The sequence below is a fragment of the Dasypus novemcinctus genome, chromosome 6 (genome assembly GCF_030445035.2).
Source record: "Dasypus novemcinctus isolate mDasNov1 chromosome 6, mDasNov1.1.hap2, whole genome shotgun sequence".
Classification (NCBI taxonomy): domain Eukaryota; kingdom Metazoa; phylum Chordata; class Mammalia; order Cingulata; family Dasypodidae; genus Dasypus; species Dasypus novemcinctus.
The window spans coordinates 75,722,554-75,744,594 of NC_080678.1; the positions used below are offsets into that span (position 1 = coordinate 75,722,554).

General features: G+C 35.9%; 1 protein-coding gene across 4 annotated transcripts in view; it reads right to left on the reverse strand.

The window, feature by feature from the left end:
* The window catches only part of CTNNA3 (catenin alpha 3), a 1,802,485-nt gene that overhangs the window by 894,897 nt on the left and 885,547 nt on the right, over window positions 1-22,041 (reverse strand). For all 4 annotated transcript variants that reach the window (XM_012529825.3, XM_071215825.1, XM_058298912.2 and 1 more), the window contains one exon: window positions 16,973-17,125. In XM_012529825.3, the coding sequence (XP_012385279.2) occupies window positions 16,973-17,125 (153 nt within the window). The remainder of the gene's footprint in view (window positions 1-16,972; window positions 17,126-22,041) is intronic.

The following is a 22,041-nucleotide window of genomic DNA, read 5'->3' on the forward strand; positions in this document are numbered from 1 at the left end:
AAAGTTGATATGGAAAGGCAAAGGAATTAGCAAAGTCAAAATAATTTTTAAAATAAGAAAAAAGTTTGAGGCCTTATATCACCTAATTTCAAGTCACACTGTCAACTACAATTTTAAAGAAAATATGATATTGGTGAAAGAATAGATACATGGATCAATGGAACAGAACAGAGAGACCAATGGCAAACCCATGCATATAGGATCAATTGATATTTGACAAAGGTACAAATGTGATTCAATGGAGAAAAGAGAGAGTTTTCTACAAATCATGCAGAAACAATTGGATATCCATAAGCAAAAATAAATAAATACATACAAATTGACCGATACCTTGCACCATATACAAAAATTAACTCAAAATAGAACATAAGCCTAAATGTAAATCATAACAGTATAAACTTGGAAAAGAGAATATAGGAGAAAATTCTTATAACCCTGGATTAAGCAAAGATTTCTTAGATAGAACACAAAAGCAAAATTTATAATTGATAAATTTTAATTAATCAAAATTTAAAAGTTCTACACTCAACAAGAAACAATGAAGAAATTAGAAAGATGTCCATAGACTTGGAGAAAATATTTGCAAAGGACTTGTATTCAAAACATATAAAGAACTTTCAAAGCACAAAAATAAGAAAACAAACCACAAAATAAAAAACAGGCAAAACACTTGATAAAAGAAGATGTATAGATAATCAATAAGCATACAAAAAGATGCTCACAGAATTAGGCAAGAAAATGAAATAAAATCCATCTATACTGGAAAGAAAGATGTAAAACTATCTCTCTTCATAGATGACGTGATCTTGTATATAGAAAACCCTATTTAATCCACTAAAAATATTAAAACTAATAAATTCAGCCAGAATGTCAGGATATATGATCAAAATACTAAAAAAAAAAACCAAAAAACAATTATATTTCAGTACAGTGCAATGAACAATCTGAAAGTGAAATTAAGAAAAAATCCATTTACAGTAGCATGAAAAAGAGAATAAAATCTTAGGAATAAATTTAACAAAGAAGTTCGAAACTCAGAAAACTACAAGCCATTTTTAAAAGAAATTAAAGATCTAAATACATGTAGGGGAGTGGATGTGGCTCAAGTGGTTGCTCACCTGTCTCCCACATGGGAGGTCCCAGGTTCAGTTCCCAGTACTTCCTGAAAAAAACAAAAACAAATAACCAGCAAAACAAATGAAAAAAAAAAAAAAAAAACTCAGGGAAAACAATTTGGCGCAGTGTTTGAGTGCTGGCTTCCTACATATGAGGTCCCAAGTTCAATCCCCAGCACCTGATACCTCTCTCTCTCTCTCTCTCTCTCTCTCTCTCTCTCTCTATATATATATATATATATATATATATACATATATATATATATATATATATATATATACACACACACACACACACATATATATACATGTAAAGACATCCATGTTCATGGATAAGAAGACTTAATATTGTAAAGATTGTAAACCTCCCACATTTATCTACAGATTCAAAGCAATCCTTATCAAAATACCAGCTAGATTCTTGGCAGAATTGACAAGCTGATTCTAAAATTCATATGGAATTCAAGAGACCCAGAAGAGCCAAAACAATTTTGAAAAAGAAGAACAAAGTTAGCAAATTCACATTTCACAAAATTAGAACTTACTATTAAACTACAACAACCAAGGCAGCATGGCACACAAAGAAACATATAAAACATTGGAACAGAACTGAGAGTCTAGAAATAAACCCTCCCGTTTATAGTCAGTGGATTTACAATAAAAGCACCAAAACAATTCAAGCAGCTGAGAAAGGAGTAGTGTCTGCAACAAAGAGTGCTGTAACAAATGGATATCTGCATGCAAAAGAGTGATGTTGGACCTCTACTTCACACCAAATACAAAAACTTACCCAAAATGAATCAAGGAACAAAATATAAGAGCTAAAACTATAAAACTCATAGAAGGAAACAAGAGTAAAGCTTCATGACCTCATATTAGACAATGATTTCTTAGATATGAAACCAAAAGCACCAACAACAAAAGAGTAAAACAAATAAATTGAACTCCATTAAAATTAAAAGTTTTTGCATGTCAAAGAATTCCATCCAAAAGTAAAAAGAAAACCCACAAAAGTGGAGAAAGCTTTTACAGATCAAGTGTATAAGGGACTTGCACCAAGAATATAAAGAACTATTAAGGTTCGATAATAAAAATACAAATAAGTCAATCTAAAAAAATGGGAAAAGGATTTAGAAGATATTTCTCCAAAGAGATACAAATAGTCAATAAACATATGAAAAAATATTCACCATCATTAGTCATCAGGGAAATGCAAATCAAAACCACAAAGCGATGCAATTTCGTATCCACTATAAAGACTGTAATTAAAAAAATAAAAAGGCAATAACAAACATCAGTGAGGATGTGGAGAAATGTGGAACTGTTACACATTGCTGATAAAATGTAAAATGGTGCCACAATTTTGGAAAATATTGTGACAGATCATCAAAATGTTAAAAACAGAGTTACCATCTGACCCAGAAATTCCACTCCTAGATATATACCCAAAAGAAATGATAATACTTGTCCACCCAAAAAACTGTATAGGAATAATTAACATTATTCATAATGGCTAAGAAGTGGAAATAGTACAAATGGTTATCAACTGGTGAATGAATAAATAAAATGTGTTATAGCCATAAAATAAAACATTTTCCCATGAAAAGAAATGCATTATTGATACATGCTACAAAATGGGTGATTTAGAAAGTACTAGCTAAGCCAGTCACAAGAGAAAACATATTATATGATTCAATTTATATGAAAAGTCCAGAATCAGCAAATGTATAGGGACAGAAAGTAGACAGGTGGTTTCCCATGTCTACATGGGAGATGGGAGAAATGGAGAAAGTGCTTACTAAAGGATATGGTTTTTTTTTTGGGGGGGGGGGGTTTGATAAAAATGGACTGTGGTAATGGTTCACAATTCAGTTGAATTGTACACTTTAAATGGGTGAATTATACAGTTTGTGAATTATATTTCAATAAAGCTGTTACAAAAAAAAAAGATGTTCAACATCATTAGAGAAATGCAAATTGAAACCATAATGAGATACCACTACACACATATTAGAATTATTATATTTTAAACCTGACAATACCAAGTGCTGACAAAGATGTGTATCAATTGGAACTCTCATACATTGCTAGCAGGAATTTAAAATAATCTAGCCACTTTATAAAACAATTTGGTAGACTCTAATAAATTAAAATATACATGTACAATATACACAGCAAATTCACTTCTGGGTACCTACCAAAGGAACAAAAATTTATGTTCACACAGAAACTTATACTCTCATTCTTGGGTCTTAAATGTGCCAGTCCTTCTAACTCTAAAATATCCCATTTCCTCTCATCTCCTTCTCCTACTTTATCTTTTTTTTTAAACTTTTTATTTTGATATTCTTGCAAACTTATAAGACAGATGCAAGATAATACAAACCCCTACAGAGAATTGCGACATACTCACATCCTACCCCAGATGCCCAGATCCATCAATTTTAACATTTGCCGCCTTTGCCTTATTCTTTCTCCTTCCCTCCTTCCTTCCTTCCTTCCCTCCTTCCTTCCTTCCTTCCTTCCTTCCTTCCTTCCTTCCTTCCTTCCTTCGTTCCTTCCTTCCTTCCTTCCTTCCTCCCTCCCTCCTTCCCTTCCTTTCATCCTTCCTTCCTTCCTCTCTCTTTCATCTATCTATCTATCTATCTATCTATCTATCTATCTATCTATCTATCTATCTATCTATCATCTATCTATATCTATCTATCTATTATCTGTCTATGTGTCTATCTATCATCTATCTATATCTATCTATCTATCTATTATCTGTCTATGTATCTGTATATCTATTTTCTGAACATTTTTGAACAAGCTGCACACATATTCCTTGGACATAGTACTTCCATGTATATTTCCTACAAAGATATTCACTTATGTAATCCCCTTAAGTACAACTATCAAGTTCAAGGAATTTAGCATTGATATAAGGCTTATATTCTGTATTCTAATTTTTCCTTATGTTTCTATAACATTTTTATGAACATTTTCTCCTTCATTCTTTGCTCCCATATAGTATCATGTATTAGGCTTAATTGTCATTATTTCTTTAGTCTCAATTTCTCCTTTTTAAAATTGTGAAAACATACATATAAGAAAAATCTTCCCATCCCAACCCCTCCCAAACATACCATTAAATGTTGTGCAACGTTGTAGACTCCTAACCATCACCCATAATAACTTTCTAATTTACCCCAAACAGAAACTTTACAGTCAGTTTGTATTAACTCCTCATTGTCCCTGTCCCCTACCCCTCATAACTTGTATTCTATTTTCCCATCCCCATGAGTTTACATATTCTCTGGTATTTTCTTTGTGGATAGTATGGGGCTTAAATGTAACATCCTAAATCCATAATAATCTTATTTACTTTGACACCAACTTAACTTCAACAGCATACAATAACTGTGTTCCTACAACCCTCCATCACTCACCTTTATGTAGTTCTTGACAAAAGAATTTGTCATATTTATGCACTATGAGTCTAAAACCATTGATTTATGATTAAATTGTATGCATTTGCTTTTTAGATCCTGTAGGAAGTAAAAAGTTAAGTTGCAAATCAAATATACAATAGTACTGATATTTATGTTCCCCCATATCATTATTTTTACTGGAAAACTTAATTTCTTCATTTGGCTTCAAGGAACTGTCTAGTGTCCTTTCCTTCCAACCTGCAGAATTCATTTAAGATCTCTTTAGGGCTGGTATAGTGGTACAAATATCCTCAGCTCTGTTTATCTTGGAATGTCTAAACTCCTCTCTCATTTTTGAAAGACAGTTTTTCTGGATCTAGAATTCTTTTGTTTATTTTTTGTTGGCAGTTTTTTGCACCTGAAATGTCTTCCCTCCGCCTTCTTGACTCCATGCTTTCCAAGGAGAAATTGGTACTTAATTTTATTTTGTTTCCTTTATATATGACTCATTGTCTCTCTCTTGTGACTTTCAAAATTCTCTCTTTATCTTGCATATTCAACAGTTTGATTATAACATGTCACAGTGTAGGTCTATTTGTGTTTATCATGTTTGGAGTTTGTTGAGCATCTTGGATGTGCATCTTCATGTCTACCATTAAATTTGGAATATTTTCAGCCATTATTTCTTTGAATATTTTCTCTGCCCCTTTATCTCATTCTTCTTCTGGTACTCCCTCAGGGGATTTATTGGTTCTTCATGTTCTGTTCACTTTTCTTCTTTCTTCTTTTTGCTCCTTTCTGCCCCTTAGACTGGATGATTTCAATGGTCTTATCTTCACTGATTCTTTCCTCTACCAACTCCAGAGAGACAGAACCCAGAAACTTCTAATTCTCCCATCTTGAGTGTGCCCTAATTTAACTTTTTAAAACAAAAATTACCTTCAGTGAAACCTTAGACACTAGTTTAGAAACCAATTTCTCAAAATTGGAATTTTTATCCTAGCTTGCCCCAAATTCCAACAGATATTCTCACAGTATCAGTAATTCATTCATCACATCACTTACTAAAATCACACATCATTTCCATTTACTTTTCCATATTTCCTTCTAGTTGATATGCTCCAAGAGGGCAGGGTCTATATTTCTTCTGTCTGTGGTGGTATCTCCAGCACCCACAATTCTTGGCTTAAAAATGTTATCAGATGGCCTTTGGCAAACCTAATTCAGACTATTTATCATATTAATGGCAAAGGAAACTTAAAATTTAAAGCAACCTTGGATATTCTCTTATGATACAATGAGTAATAATTTTGCTCTATTGACAGTGGGAAAGAGAAAAAGTGAGAGGAAGAGGAAGAATGAATTTGTAGTACTCATATACTAGGCTAATTCATTCCATAAAGTTCAAACCTTTTAAGGCTGTTCTTCTTCAGATCTCCATGTATAAAGTAGAAAATGTCAAAGGGTGAATTAGAAAACTCAAGTCTCTTTTTGTACACTGCTTATACTTGAAATGAAGTGATATGAAATAAACTTGACTTTGTTTCTCAGTGATGGAAGAATTTTTTTAAAACCACCAAATCCAACATTTCCATCTTGCAGAAAGCACCAAGACTAATTATTTTCTTAGGAAAAGGATTTTCTGGGCATACTTTGTTCCAATCCTAACTAGGTCTAATATATACAGGAATGAGTCTTTCTAATTACCTCCCCTCTAGTATTGCTTGCAAACAGCAGATGAGACAAGGAGAAACTGCTGATATTCTGTATGCTCTTAACCCTCTTTTTTCAACTTGCCTTATAATTCTAGCAATCATTACAGAAGAGAAAATTGAGAGGAACCTACTTCTCCCAAACTAAGTTCATTTCCCATATTTTACCAACTAGCTATACAAGATTCTCAGCAGCAGCATTCTCCAGATCTTATCTACATCCCTGATGAAAGTCTGTATTGCTGAAATTGGTCTTTTAAAACTTGGCCCTAGAGCAAACATTCAAAACCAGTGGATTTTGCTTTGTTTTGTTTTATTTTTAATTGATTTAGCTCTCTAGACTTAACAATTGGCAAGTTTTACACTAAAATCTAGATTTCTGGGTTCTATTAAGAAATTGGAATATTTGACAACCTTAGACCTCTATTTGTACACAACAATAATTTACTAAGACTGAGTTGAGGTTATCCCCCATTTCACCACATGCCCACCCTATCAAACCCTTTGACTAATTATCTGTTTGGTGCCTACAGTAGGCATTTGAATTTCCTACCCCTGTCTTGGGGATGCTCTGCATGCAGTTCTTACTGGAGAGGGGAAGACTGGAAGAGGGTTTAGTGAAAAGGTGGAAGGGGCACTTCTAAATGCATTCTTTAAATTTACTTATATTTTTTCTTTTCATTTTTATTGTAGTTTTTTGAAGATACATAGATTAAAAAAATGTTATATTAAAAAATGTAAGAGGTTCCCACATAACCCACAACCCGCCACACTTCTCCCACATCAACAACCTTCTTCATCATTGCAGCACATCCACTGCATTTGTTGAATACATCTTGGAGCACTGCTGCACTGCATGGATTACAGTTCACATTGTAGTTTACACTCTCCCCCAGTCCATTCAGTGGGTTATGGCAGGATATCTAACGTCCAGCATCTGTCCCTGCCATATCATTTAGGACAACTCCAAGCCCTGAAAATGCCCCCACATCACATGTCTTCATCCCTCTCCCTGCCCTCAGCAACTACCATGGCCACTTTCTCCACGTCAATGCTACAGTAGTCACAATAGTTCTATAGTAGAATACCAATAAGTCCACTCTAATCCATATTTTATTCTCCATCCTGTGGACCCTGAGATGGTGATGACCACTCCACCTCTAAATCAAGAGGGGGCTTAGATCCCACATGGTTGATGGATACAATTCTCCTGCTTGGAGTCATAGGCACTCTCAGCTCCCTGTTGTGGTGGTTGACCATCTTCAACCCCCTGTTAGCTGACTTGGGTAAGTCCAATGAACCAGAGAGGAGTTGCAACTCTGCTAAGGCTCAGGGCCCAGCTGGTGCTTGGCCAGACCAGAGAGTCAAGATTCTTGGGTATACACCAACCCCAGCACCAACCACAGGTTCAGTAAAAGTGACAGAACAGGCATGTGTAGAAAGGTCATACCTGAGTCCAACTCCATCACATTCAGGAACATAAATTCCAAAGTGCGGCCCATTGACACAGCACTGAACTCCAGAGCCAACTGCCTGATCTTAGAACCTGTGTGTCTCCACACCCTTCAGGAGCACCAGTACCTGGGGTTGTATCTACTTTGGCTGTTTCTGGGATACTTCTGAGGTGTGCATAAGCACAACCCCTCTGATGACCTCCTGACTCTTTTTTGAAGACTCTTAGCCATATAAACTCATTTGTCTTTTCCATTTACCCCTTTTATTCAAGGTATTTTTCTAGTTGCATTACCAGGTAGTGATTGGTAGTAATTCCTCAGCGCCAGGGAGGCTCATCCCTGGGAGTCATGTCCCCCACTGCGGGGAAAGTAATGCATTTACACGCTGAGTTTGGCTTAGAGAGTGGCCACATTTGAGCAACACTGAGGCTCTCAGGAGGCAACTCTTAGGCACCCTACAGCTCTAGGACTAATCCAAGTTTCAGGCACACAGGCTTATAAGTCTAGTCATCAGTATCAAGGGCTCATCATTGGACCATCCTTCTTCACTGGTCTTTGCCCTTGCACTTGGGGGATTGTTGCTGTTCCATTGGGGAATGTGACAGAGCTCCCCTGGTTAGGATTTCAGCACTCCCTCAGTTGTAATTTGTTACTGTAACTACCCTGAAAATAGCCAACAAATATCTGATCATTTTTATATACCGTATATACATGTCCTGGAGAACTCCCTCCCAACCATGTGTCTCCCATCAGTAGTACCCCACACCAGTATTCCTTCCCTGACACAGTTGAACCCTTCTGTGGTCCAAAGCTTCTTAAAAAATGAAGCCTATTTCTAAATGCATTTTATATAGAAGAGTACTCCTAACAAAATGCTGTGCAGTTCTTCATTTCTATTAGGGACTCAGCAGGCTTTTTTGGACTAACTGAGGAAGTTAAAATGTACATAGTACTCATTAAAAGGGAACTCTTGCCTAAAAGTATTCAGAAATGTTTCTTTTCTCTCCATTCAAGGAATTAAACATAGTAAACTTGGGGTCAGTTTCTATTTTTAGATTTGTCAGGCTACCTTTATTTTTTTTTAATCTGTTTAATACATAGGTCCAAGTTTGATTCTCTACTCTGCCACTTAACGGCTGTGTGATCTTCAGCAAATAGCTTAAGTTTCCTCAGTCAGGCTTCCTTATCCACAAAATGGTAATGAAAGTATTATCAATGATCAGTGATATGATGAGGTGATGAGTATAAAGTCCTTGACATGATACTGGTATAGATAATTAAGTGTTATATTTATTTTCCTTTTATCTTATCCCCTTATTTTCCTTTACCCATTATTTAAAAAAAAAAAAGTTATTCTTGCCCAGGTAAAACCATAAAATTACTACTCCTCCAGCACTTCTGGTTAATCGCCCTCTTCCACCCACCAATGAGTTATATATACATATATGACAAATAAAAAAACTCCTCTCCTATTTCTAAAATCACAGAATGCCAGGAATTAAAAAGATTAACCCCTCATCTTCTATTTACAGATAATGAAACTGAATTCTGGAGATATTTAGGAATTTACTGAAGTTATTAAGCAGAAGTGTAGATCCCGTCTACTTTAAAACACAAAAGATAAAAATGGAAATGTTTTAGACTTACTATACATTTTTTTAATTGGGTGGTATAGTGAATTGATTAACAGTAGTAGACTGGCCCCAACTTGTATGTTCAGGCCAGTGATTAGAACAAAATTTGTCTTCTAAGCATGGGATTATTTATCAGTATTTGTCAGTTAGAATGTTTGTTACTTAACGTCTGACCAAACATTACCATGGAGAGTAATATTAGGAAGGTTCCAGTTTCAAAGAAGTTTTACACACCATTTAATTGTATATCAAACTTTAGTTACATAATTCCAGCAGGGGATTTTGCACATGCCAACTTTTGGCTGTTAATGGTGCAGAGAAAAAAAAAAAACTTACTTTTTTTTTAAAGATTTATTTATTTATTTTATTTCTCTCCCCTTCTCTCCCGCCCCCAGTTGTCTGTTCTCTGTGTTCATTTGCTGTGTGTTCTTTGTCTGCTTCTGTTGTTGTCAGCGGCACGGGAATCTGTGTTTCTTTTTGTTGCGTCATCTTGTGTCAGGTCTCCGTGTGTGCAGCACCATTCCTGGGCAGGCCGCACTTTCTTTCATGCTGGGTGGCTCTCCTAATGGGGCGCACTCCTTGCGCATGAGGATCCTCTACGCGGGGGACACCCCTGCATGGCAAGGCACCCCTTGTGCGCATCAGCACTGTGCATGGGCCAGCCCCACAAGGGTCAAGGAGGCCTGGGTTTTGAACCACGGACCTCCCATGTGGTAGATGGACACCCTAACCACTGGGTCAAGTCCGCTTCCCCACAACTTACTTTTATCTGTATTTGAATGTCGGACACAAGTGACCAAAAACTACGATATACTTGAAAATTACCTTATTAAACTGTCAGTGGTATTTGGAGATTCAGGTGACCTCTTCCCAGATAAGAAATTTGGAAAGAGAATTTTTTTAAAAAAAGAATACATGCTAAAGAGTGGTAAGAGAAGAAAACTAATATTCACTGAACAATGATATCCCCATCACTGCATTTGGTACTTCATGTGTTATCCCATTTGATCTACCATTATTTCTACTTTACAGTGGAGTATCTCCTTTATAAGACAGATTCAAGAAATAGTAAGTGACTTTCCCAAGAACACCTAGCCAGGATTCAAACTCAACTCTGTCTCTATGTTTCACCCATTATCCAGTAAACTATTCCTTTCACTATCTTTAATATTATCCATTGTATTAATGGATGTTCTACTTCATTTGTTTATCCACTAGTTCAAAATACTCTACTTACTATGTATCAGGATGGGAAGGCTCTAGACAGTATCACCAGTGGCCAGTTCAGTGTACAGCACAATAGACACTAAAGAAATATTTGCTGAATAAATGAATGAAGACATAATTTCTGTCCTCAAATTGCTCATTATGTACCTAGAACTGCACTGTCCAATACAGTATCTACTAGTCACATGTGACTATTGATCACTTGAAATGTGTCTAGCACAGATTAAGATGGGTTATAAGTGTAAAATACATGTGAAATTTTGAAGACTTAGTATTTAAAAGGATACAAAATTCTCAATAATTTTTATCTTGTGTACATGTTAAAATGATAATATTTGCAATATACTGGGCTAAATACAATTATTGAAATTAGTCTCACTTGTTTATTTTTTCCTTTTTAAATGCAACTATTAGAAAATTTAAAATTATATATGTGACTTGCCTTCTATTTCTATTGGACATAGCTGATCTGAACTCATTAAGTCCTCAGGCATATACTTTTCTGTTTCACTTTCGTTATTAATATTAATTTTTTTATCTATCATTTAAAAATAATAATAGGTTAGGTTGAAAATGCCACCCTTTTAATATGTCAGTGTTCATGAGATTTGAATCATTTGGGCTTAGAAATTTTTATATCCAGATACAAAAAGATGACCTAAAATATGACCTCCATGTAAAGCCTTCTCTGGTAAGAAGCTCTAGCAACTGTTCAGGCACATTACAGGATCAAGTTCTATAAGATGAAGTCTAAACTCATACCCCTACCAAGTTAGCTATCCAGGTTTCATCTCTACTGCATTCCTGAAACACAGGAATGAGCATGTGTCTTTATTCATGCTGTTATATCCACTTCAAATTATGTCTTTTTCAAATCCAACTCCTGCCTAATCTTTAAATTGTAATTTAAAGATTACTTGTTTCATGCTGAATTCTCAAGTACCAAGCTACTCTAATCCATATAGATTTTTTCCTTCCTCTGAATTCCAAATAATTATAATTCCACTCAAAATTTTCTACACTTGATTGTGGAAAGTCTCTAGCTTTTCTATAATTGAGTAACTATCCTTTCCTGTGTTCTTATGACCTAATGGAAAATTTATAAAGAAATCTTTAAAACATAGAAGGAACTCACCGACCATTTATGTTGGTTAGGTTTTGGGTTATCGTCAGCTATGGCTTTTAAGCTGGAGAGGGATTAAGATGCAGGCACACCTTATAATTCAGGGAATGTATGCTATTTCTACATAAGCAAATTCATGCTTGACTTAGCTATGATATCTCCTCCCTACCAAAAGAGGAATGCCACCAAGATGCTCAGAGAGAACAGTTGTTGGTTTGTATACAAAGTATGGGTTTGTTTCATTTTTAAAATTTTTTTTCTTTTGACGGTAGAAGGAAAAAGAATAGGACAGGATTCTAAAAGCTCTATTTAAAAATGAACATATTCTTATTTAATAATTGATAATCAATTAAAGTAACATATGACACTTGAAAAATATTCTGGCAAAAAGCAAAGATATTAGCAGAGCTGATAGCAATCAGCATTTCTTGCAAACAGCAAGTGTCCCTTATGAAGCCTTCTTTCTTGGCAAGGAAGATTTGCTAAATCTGGCTCAACATTTTGTGAGTGGGAACAATAAGCTTCGTAGGTTGGGGGAAAGTATAATTAAATGTCCACCCACTTTTTCCTTTTTGATGAAAGGTTCCCATGAAACTTACTAAAATAAGGTGTACCAAGACAGATGAATTTTTGATGAGTAAGTCAAAGCACTGAAGTAACCGGCTTCACTGGAGAGAAACTTCTGTAATTCATAGAAATTCTGTCAGGCCTAGATCATTAATATTGTCATATTTAATGAAAATTGGTATGGTAAAAATCCAAGGGGAAATCAGATTTTTCACTCATTAAGCTGGTAGCAATTACAGTATACAGCAGGAACTGACTTAATGAAAACAAACTGTAAGGTGACTCAAAAATAATGGTGGAGTTAAAAAAATTAATTATGGAAAAGATTAAATCATAGTCATTATAATAAATAATATGCATTTATTGAATACAATTCCATTCTTCTAATAATAGTTATATCATCACATTAAAGTTACAAAATGTATGTCTAAGGTGGAGAAAGTACTTTAAAGATATTATTGAATTGTCACATACTTCTTCTGAAGGAGATTTGAGCAGGTTTATAGTATCTGCTTTTTTTAATTAATGATAATTGAATTTTTTCTTATTGCTGTTATTTTAAAATACCCATGCAGAGTAAAACTAGGGAGATACTCTGTTAAGTAATTGGGCTCAGGCCTGCATCTAGAGTCCAGTTTGTGAAATCAACAATATGAACCAAAGAAAAGACAAGAGCTAATAGAGAGAAAGAGAACTGGGTTGGCATTATGTGTTTCTTCATTCAAAATAGACTTCCTGAGCACTAGCTGTATACTCTCTTTTATTGTAGGAATCTCAAGAAGCAATAAAATAAGATAAAAATCATATTTTAAATTTCTGGCTAATAGGTATTGTTAGTGGAGACCAGTAGAGTAAATGGTGCCCTAAGTCTCCCTCAGGGTGACATCAAAGTACTGGGAGCATAATTCAATGAGCACATTTGTCATTAATCACTAATCACTATCTTTTAACTCCTGTTTTCTCATTCCCACTTTGACTAGGTTGATCCAAATAGTAAGTCACAAGCACAAAGTAGGAAAAACTTTGTATATTGGCAATTTCATTCACCATAACTACATAAAACATAAAAGTAGCCACAAGGGTCTAGGCTGTCCAGTTACTGGCATTACACAGGGTTCTATAACCATCTTTTCCCCTATGATCATTTTATGCCGAATTGCATTGTGACGTAGCAGGACACCACAGACATGACTTTACCAGGAATATTAGGCACATTTATCAGTCACTCTGGTCATCATGCCCATTTCTTCTCTTCAATCCCATACATCCTTTTCATTTTCTAATTATCATCAATAGAATTTCTTAACACCTTGTTTTTGCTATGTTTTCATTTCTACTTTTTACTATCTTTTTGTAAAAGTCACAGGATGACCATGATTTAAAAGGTTCCTTTAACAGTATGGAATTTTACTTCAAAGATCTGATAGGAATTTTTAAAAAATGGACTCTTGTTTTTTATTTAAGTCTTACTTCAACAATTTCACTGATTTTTAGATTTCTCTGACATAGTTGGGGTAGCAAAACCCAGACATGCTGAAAATAACTTTCTCTGCAGTCATTTAGAACCTAAGACTTTCTGCTCCACTATGTCAAATTACCCAATCAGGGAATACGATGGGTATAAGTGCACGTCTGTGGAGGAGAGGGGTTTGGGAGTTATGGGAGGTGAAGAATTGGTAAGTAACCTCTACACAGAGAACATACAAATGTCCTCTGAAACTGATATATTTAAGAGCTTCTTTTCCCCAGGATGGTGCCTCAGATATTCTGTCTCAATGTCTGTAGTAAATTAGTGATGATTTTCCTTTGATTAAACAGCTCATTTCAAACAAGAACTTTCCTGGGTGATAGATTTAGTACTCTTTTTAAAATTTTTGTTCTAGATATGTAGGAAAACCACCTAATATGTAAGCAGTATACTTGAAAAAAATTTTCTTCTTCTCCAGTGTCTATATCCCTTAGGAAACTAGAAATATTTCAATTGAAAAAAAGTGATTGTTGTGCCATATAATTTTGGATATGGGTAATAACCTTAGAAATGATCTAATCCCTTCATTTTATAAATGAAGCAAATGAAGCCCTAGGAAGAGAAATGTAGTAAAGATGGCCACAATCACTTTGCTACTCCATCCATTGAGTGGTGGAGTCTAATCCCACACCCCTTGCATCTGGATGGGCTCTGTGATTGCTTTGAACAACAGAATACAGAAATCTTGCCCTGCCAGTTTCTGAGTTCAGACCTTAAGAGAATGGTATCTTCTACTTTCCGTTTCTTGCTTGCACTTAGAACTTTGTTACTATGCTTTGAGAAATCCAAGTCACATGTAAAGATCATTTATAGGGCTCCATTTGACAGCCACAGCTAAGCTCCCAACTGACAGCTAACATATACTTCCAGTCACATGAATGAGCCATCTTTTATGTCAAACCCTTAGAGGGTTCCAACTGCAACTTAGCAATCACATGAAAGTCCAAGTCAGAATTAACCAGCTCTGCCTTGTCAACCCACAGGATGATGAGAGATAATAATACTAATAAATGCTTTTTTAAAACCACTAAATTTGGGGATCATTTGTTATATAGCAAGTGCTAAGTGAAACAGGAAATGAATTAGAATGAAATTTCAATGTAATACCAGAGTGAGAACTAGAACTCAGACCTTCTGACCCCCAACCTAGCAGAATTTCATTATAATGTACTAAAAGTACATACTGTATTAAATAAGACCCATTCCCAGCCTCCAGTAGCTCATAATTCCAAATCTTCCATCTTTTAAATATTCACATGAAGAAGAATTTTCAGAATCCTTAAACATTTCAAATGAATTCTTGGAGCTATGTCTACATAATGGTAAGCCATCATTTGGTGGCATTTTTCAACCATGTGTGAAAGGCAGCACCTTAATAGTATTATGAAAGAAAGAATTTCTGAGGTAAAATGACTTGGAGAAACTTTGGTTTAAATTAAATTAAAGAGTTCTCTTTACTTCAGGATTTTTCAAGAATGCAAATCTGAAATATGAGCTATAGATATATCTTTCCAAAAATTATATGACCAAGGAGTCATCTTCATTGAGTACTTCATAAGATGTGGGTTTCACAGAAAAATTAAACTGAGTGATAGGAATAGGGATGCTATGCTATTAGCAGAACCAACCTTTATTTTCAGAACATTTCACTAAAAATTGTTTTCATAATTGCTATGTCTTCAATTTAGATAACACATTTTCATACAAAATCTGTATCACTGTCAGGAGTTATACATAGTTAGGTGCCTTTTATATCTGCCTCCCTCTGCTCTGCCATCTTTTAACATTCTCTTGAGGGAATAATTAATAAATACGTAAGGAATGAATGCATGAAATAAATGCATGAATAAATAATAATTTAATTAACTAATTAAAATTTTAAGCCTGGAATTCAGTCCCTATTCTAATTAGCCTGGTTTGAATTTTCTTCTTTTATTTTCATTTAAGATCAATGGGAGTTATAACTTGCCCAATCTCTCTCATGGAGGTCTTAAAAAGTTCAAAGGAGATTTTAAGTTGGGAGAGGAGTCAGTTTTAGGGCCAAAATGACCTTAGTAATTATATATTCATCAATGGCTTTCATTTTCTAATGTAGAGGCTGGGATCAAGAGAGAGAAAGAGCTTATAGTACAAATGTTAGCCACACTACAAACCTCCTTCCCAGTGCATCCACATTAAAAAATGTGTTTAGTATACGTTACATTAGACATTGTGATTCTAATTCAGGTGGTGATTATTTCTCACTCACAAGTTTTATAGGCAATTTGGTCCAGAAAATACATATTTCACCACAGAGTGCATAGCCATTAATAGGCAGGTACGACAGTCAAAACATTCAAGAACCTGTTTGGCATCAGCACCGATAATCAGAATAGCCACTATCCCTAAACAAATAATACAGCTATACTAATGGGTCCTAGTTGAAAATCAGTTCTGGTATATGGATCTGATAAATCACATTCCCCCTTTTCATGCACTGGATCCTGGCTTTGTTTTCTCTCATTCAAGTTGGCTCTTATACTGTGGCTACCTTCTTGATGCCCATAAATACAATAGGTGCCCTTACCTGTTTCCTGGGACTCTTTCAACACATCATGACTCCTCTTGCAGTATGCCATCCTGCTTCCCAGTCCTCAGGGTATCCCCATGTCTCCATGGGAATAGTTGTACCATCTCCTCTTGCCCCTTTTGGGGCATGGGTCAATCCACCCCCCTTGTTAATTATTCATGGATAGCTCTACTCCTTTATATCCTTTATTCTTGATCTACAGTCATATTACATAGCTGAATAAGCTTTGAAAAGCTGGAGGAGAAACACAACCATGAAAATATGGTAGAAAAATAGTAAAGTGATAAGACATAAGAGTACTTGTTACTTTAAATTTGAATGGTAAGAAAACATTTTTAAGGACAAAACAAAGAGTATCTGCATTTAACCACTAATTTGGTCTAAAAGATACACATTTAAAGAAAATAAAACTGAGCATGGTTTCATAGCTTTTTATAAAAATTGCCTTTTCAAAGTCAATGGAGTTTAGTTAATAAAGTTTGACATATTTATCTTCATATATCTTGACCAACCCGATTTCATCCATGATAGTTTGTCAAAAGTTTTTATTAAAGTATAATTCATTGGGAAATGGGGAACAGGAACCTCATTTCCCTGGATTTAAAGTAGCTTCAGTTCCAGCACCCTTACCTCTACAAGCCTGCTGGTGTGTTCACGAAATATTGCTGCATATTCTTTTATTTCCTTTTCCCGGCCATTCCTGGCAGCTTCAATGAGAACCAAAAGTGGGACTGTCGTATCCAAGAAAGAGTCTGACACATGATCTATAATAGCCTTACGGAGCTGAGGAGAAATTAAAAATAAATCAGGCTTCCATTTTTACAGTAAATAGTCCACCTTATTTCTTATTCCTGTAATCTCACTGGTTAAAAATTTTGTACATTATCCCCAAGTCCTAGCATCACAAATCCTGTGTAAGATGATGTACAAATATCCCTTACTAAACTAATATAAACACATTTTCCAGGAAAAAATTATAATCAAGCAATTATTTTCTTGTTCTCTTGTTCTCAAAAGTCACTATTTTTAAAAAATTGTACATAGCTCAGAGGTCAGATTATAAGTGATAAAACTGCATCATTTCCTCAAAGAAATTGAACTATTACAATGTTCATGCATAGGTACAAATAATATGGTCATCATGCATTTTCATGATTACATGAAATTATACATGAAATTTCATGATTACAAAATTATAAAATATTTTCTACTTTGTTGGAAGAACTGATGAAAAATTTTCATTAGCTAAATTGCAGACTTCATGGTAATTAAACCAAGTTAGATCACCACTTATGCAAGTTGATAACAGATTAATAGAGCAAGGAGAATAATAAATGAATTTGATGTCCAATTTTCTCCGTTTGCATTAATTGTTCTTGCCCTCACACCTTAAATTATTAAACAAGTATAACATTCTGTTACAATTAGTTCTTTTAAATTAGATTACATGTATACGAACACCGGAGAGGGTTAGGAGGTGGTGGAGAGTAAAATGCCGAGAAAATAATATCAAAATATAATAAAGAGGGTTACCTGTTTAGAATGCTCGGAGGGGAGGGTCTGATGCAGGACGGGCTCCTGGGGAATGTCTAAATGCTCATTCTGCCAGAGTGGGTGACACCATGGGGTAGAATCCCAAGTAGTGAGAGTGGGGGTGGACCCACATCCTGGGGAGGACTAATGCCACCAAATAGAGGGAACTCTATCCCTCGAGAGAAAGGGTGGATCCCAGGGCATTGGGGCAGATGAGCAAGTTAGGCCCTAAACACTATTCCATCTATCTCTGGAAGTGGCCCCTCAGGAAACGGAGGTTGGCTGTCACTGTGGGCACCAAGGTGGAAGGGAAAATGGATGTTAAATGTGTGGAACCAAAGTAAATGGGGGGTAAGAGAGGAGTTTCTTGAGAGTACACAAGGATGGATATAAAACATGTAATATTACACCATAATATATAGGAGACGACAGACTGATAATGTAAACCATAATGTAAAACATAGGAGAACTAAAAATGTAAAGAACTGTGTATCCTAAAGTATGCACCATAATGTAAGCACAGATATTACCATGTTAGAAAGCTAATATCTCAGACTCTGTACATCACCTTAAGTAAATATGATGTGAATAGGGTGTAAGAGTATCGCTGTGGAAGGAAAAAGGTGTTGTGGTGGATGTATGGGAGTGCTGTATATTATATATATGCATTGCTGTGGTCTAGGACTCCTACGAAGAAATGCTGAATAATTAGGGGGGGGGGGGAAAGGATAGGATGTGGAATTTTTTCAAGCCAACATTCCTTATCTAAGTTCTTTATCTAACTTTATCCAAGTTCTTTATCTATCCTTTAAACCCATCGCTATATGCCATTCCCTAGTAAGGGACCATGACATTATATTGGGCTTCAAATTTCGGGGAGTTCTGGATCACAGAGTGTTTCAACAATGGCAATGGAGGGATACTGGTATGGGATACCAATGACAGGTGATATATAGCTGACAGAACATATGTCCAGGGTGCATGGTAATGATTGGATATACTCATAGTGGCAACAATTAAAAACCCAGCAGGGGGGGTACTGGGTTCCTGGCCAGTGGTGCTCTGTCGTGGTCCCTAGGGGAACAGCGATAGTCTCCCAGGTACAGCGGCGGGGACCGGGAGGGAGTGAGGGTTCAACAGTGAGCCCCTGATGCTAATGACTATGCTTCTGAGCTGATAAACCTAAAATAAGAACAAGGCCTAGAGCAACATTGTGCCTGGGAATTTCCTCCTGTCAGCCTTCATGTTACTCAAATGTGGCCAGTCTCGAAGCCAAACTCAGCATGTAAATGCAATGCCTTCCCTCCAGCGTGGGACATGACACCCGGGGATGAGCCTCCCTGGCAACGAGGGACCACTATCAAATACCAACTGATGATGCAACTGGAAAAGGACCTTATATGGAAGGTTCAATGCGGATCAGCAGAATATCCATGTCTACATAAAATAACATGACTTTAAAATGCTGTTTGACCTAAAGTAAGGGGGAAATGGAAAGGAGAAATGAGTTTATATGGCTACGAGTTTCTAAAAAAGAGTCTGGAGGCTGGCAGAAGGATTGCCCTCATGCACAACTGAGCAGAGTCAGAGAGACAGATAAAGCAGATACAACCCCCAGATATTGGTTCCTATGAAGGCTAAAGAGACCCATGAGAGTTATGGTCATGGCCGATGGGGTTTACTACCAGAGCAGATGGCCCCTCTCTGGAAATGGTGTTTATGTGTGATGAATCTGGACTCAGATGGGATCTCCCTTCATAAGACTTTCATACTAATCTGCTGGAGGTGCAGTTAACGTTGGGGTTTAAGATATAGTTAGGGGATTTGAATCTCTGGACTGATAATGTGAAAGCCAGGTCCTGAGCCTCAACAGACTCCAGCACCTACAATCTGATTTATTGGACTTACCACACTCAGCTAAGATGGAGTTGAAGAAGGACAATCACCACACCATGGAGCCTAGAGTGATTACAACTGAAAATGGGAGGATGGCAGCCAGCATCCATGTGGAATCTGAGCCTCCTCTTGACATAGAGGTGCAATGGACACAACCAATCCAATGTCCACATAGAAGAGGTGGCATTGCATTGGGAAAAGTGGACATGGTGGACGATGGGTATGGGGAAAGGCAGGAAGGGATGAGAGGTGGAGGCGTATTTGGGATATGGAGCTGCCCTGGATGGAGCCTCAGAGGTAATCACCGGACATCGTAAATCCTCACAGGGCCCACTGGATGGAATGGAGGAGAGTATGGGCCATGATGTGGACCATTGTCTATGAGGTGCAGAGGTGCCCAAAGATGTACTTACCAAATCCAATGGATGTGTCATGATGATGGGAACGAGTGCTGTTGGGGGGGGAGAGGGGGGTGGGGGGGTGGGGTTGAATGGGACCTCACATATATATTTTTAATGTAATATTATTACAAAGTCAATAAAAAAAAAAACTGGAAAAAAAAAAAAGATTATGCAAGGATGGATATAGGACATGTTAAATTACACCAAAAATGTATAGGGGCTTATAGGGCAAAATGTAAATCATAATGTAAAATGCAAGATAACCAAAAATTTAGAAAATTTTATAGTCTAAAATATAAACCACAATGTAAACCCAAGTGTTATCCTGTTTGAAATCTATTGTCTCAATATATGTTCATCAGTTGCATTAAATATAGTATGAACATGTAAAAAGATCTTTGCTGGGGAAGGGAGAAAGTGTTCCATGCTGGATATGTGGGAGTACCATATATTGTATATATGAATTACTGTGAAATAAAACTTTTGTGAAGACAAAAATAAATAAATAAATAAATAAATAAATTAGATTACATGTAAGCTTATAAATGACAATCAGGCAATTACTCTACTCAGCAGATATTTTCTGAGATTTAAAACTGCATTGGAAAATTAATGCATTTGTATAATATTGACCCTATACGGATCATAATATTCTGAACTGTTTCATTAAAAACATCAATGACTAAGAATAACCTCTATACAATAAAACAAAGATATGAGTAGCTATCAAAAAAGAAATCTGTCATTTGTCTTTTGTGGAAATAATATTTTAGAGTAATTTTTAAATGAATAGATAGCCTAGTTTTGGATTATGTGAAAATTAGTAATGCATTTTCTGAAAGTTCAGTGATGTAGCTATGAGTGAAAAAAAATCCTGTCTTCCTCTAATAATTATGGGACAATAAATATCTAATAATGATAGCTTTCTGGGAGAATAATTCCTTTGCCCAAGATGGCAGAACTTGATCAAAAGAGTCCCGAAATTATTCAACTTACGAAGAATTTCACAAAGGCTGTAAGAAAATTCTCAAGAAAGGACTTTGCTTCATGTAGAAAGTCAATTCCTTAATGGCAATTAATTAATATCTACTGAACACTTAGGGCATGATACAGAGTAAGCAAAGCTAAGGAGTTACAAGTCAAGCAGGATGATATTTATCTTCCATCTACACTAGATAGAAAGATATCTATCTATCTATCTTATCTATCTATATCTTATGTAGTTATTCATTCATTCATTCTCCAAGCAGTTATTGTACATTTCCTTTGGGTAAAACTTTAACTGGGTGTTAAAGATAATGAGATTAGTAAGCCATGCTTCCTGCTCTTATTTAATGATAATGAGAAACTCTAGACAAATACTGGAATTAAAAAGAGACAGTTGTGACATCCATTTTCAATTGGAGTAAATAAGCATTCATTAAGGTTTAAATGATTGAATGAGGGGTACATGATGTCCACAGGGAGCAGAGTAAGGAAGTCAGACAAGAGGTCACCACTTAGAAACTGAGATGAGAACAACAGATTGTGTGAGTTTCAGATAAGTATGAGAAAAGCAGAGGATCTATCTCAAAGGGGGAATGAGTTTTCAATGACCATCCTTCCCCTCTATCACTTCTTTCATCTGTAACAGGGACATGTAGAAGGAGGAGAACTGGACTAGAGAGAAATTATTGAGAACCAGCATAGAAGAGGTAATTCAAGCAATGGATGTGGCTGAGATCATGTAGAGAGACAGGCATAGTGAGGAAAGGTCCAAGAATGAAATCTGGGAAATGCTCTCATTTATAAGATTCAGGCCCTTCAAAAAGACTGAGATATCAGCCAAGAAACAAAGAAAGCAAATGACCCATAACTAAAAGACAAACT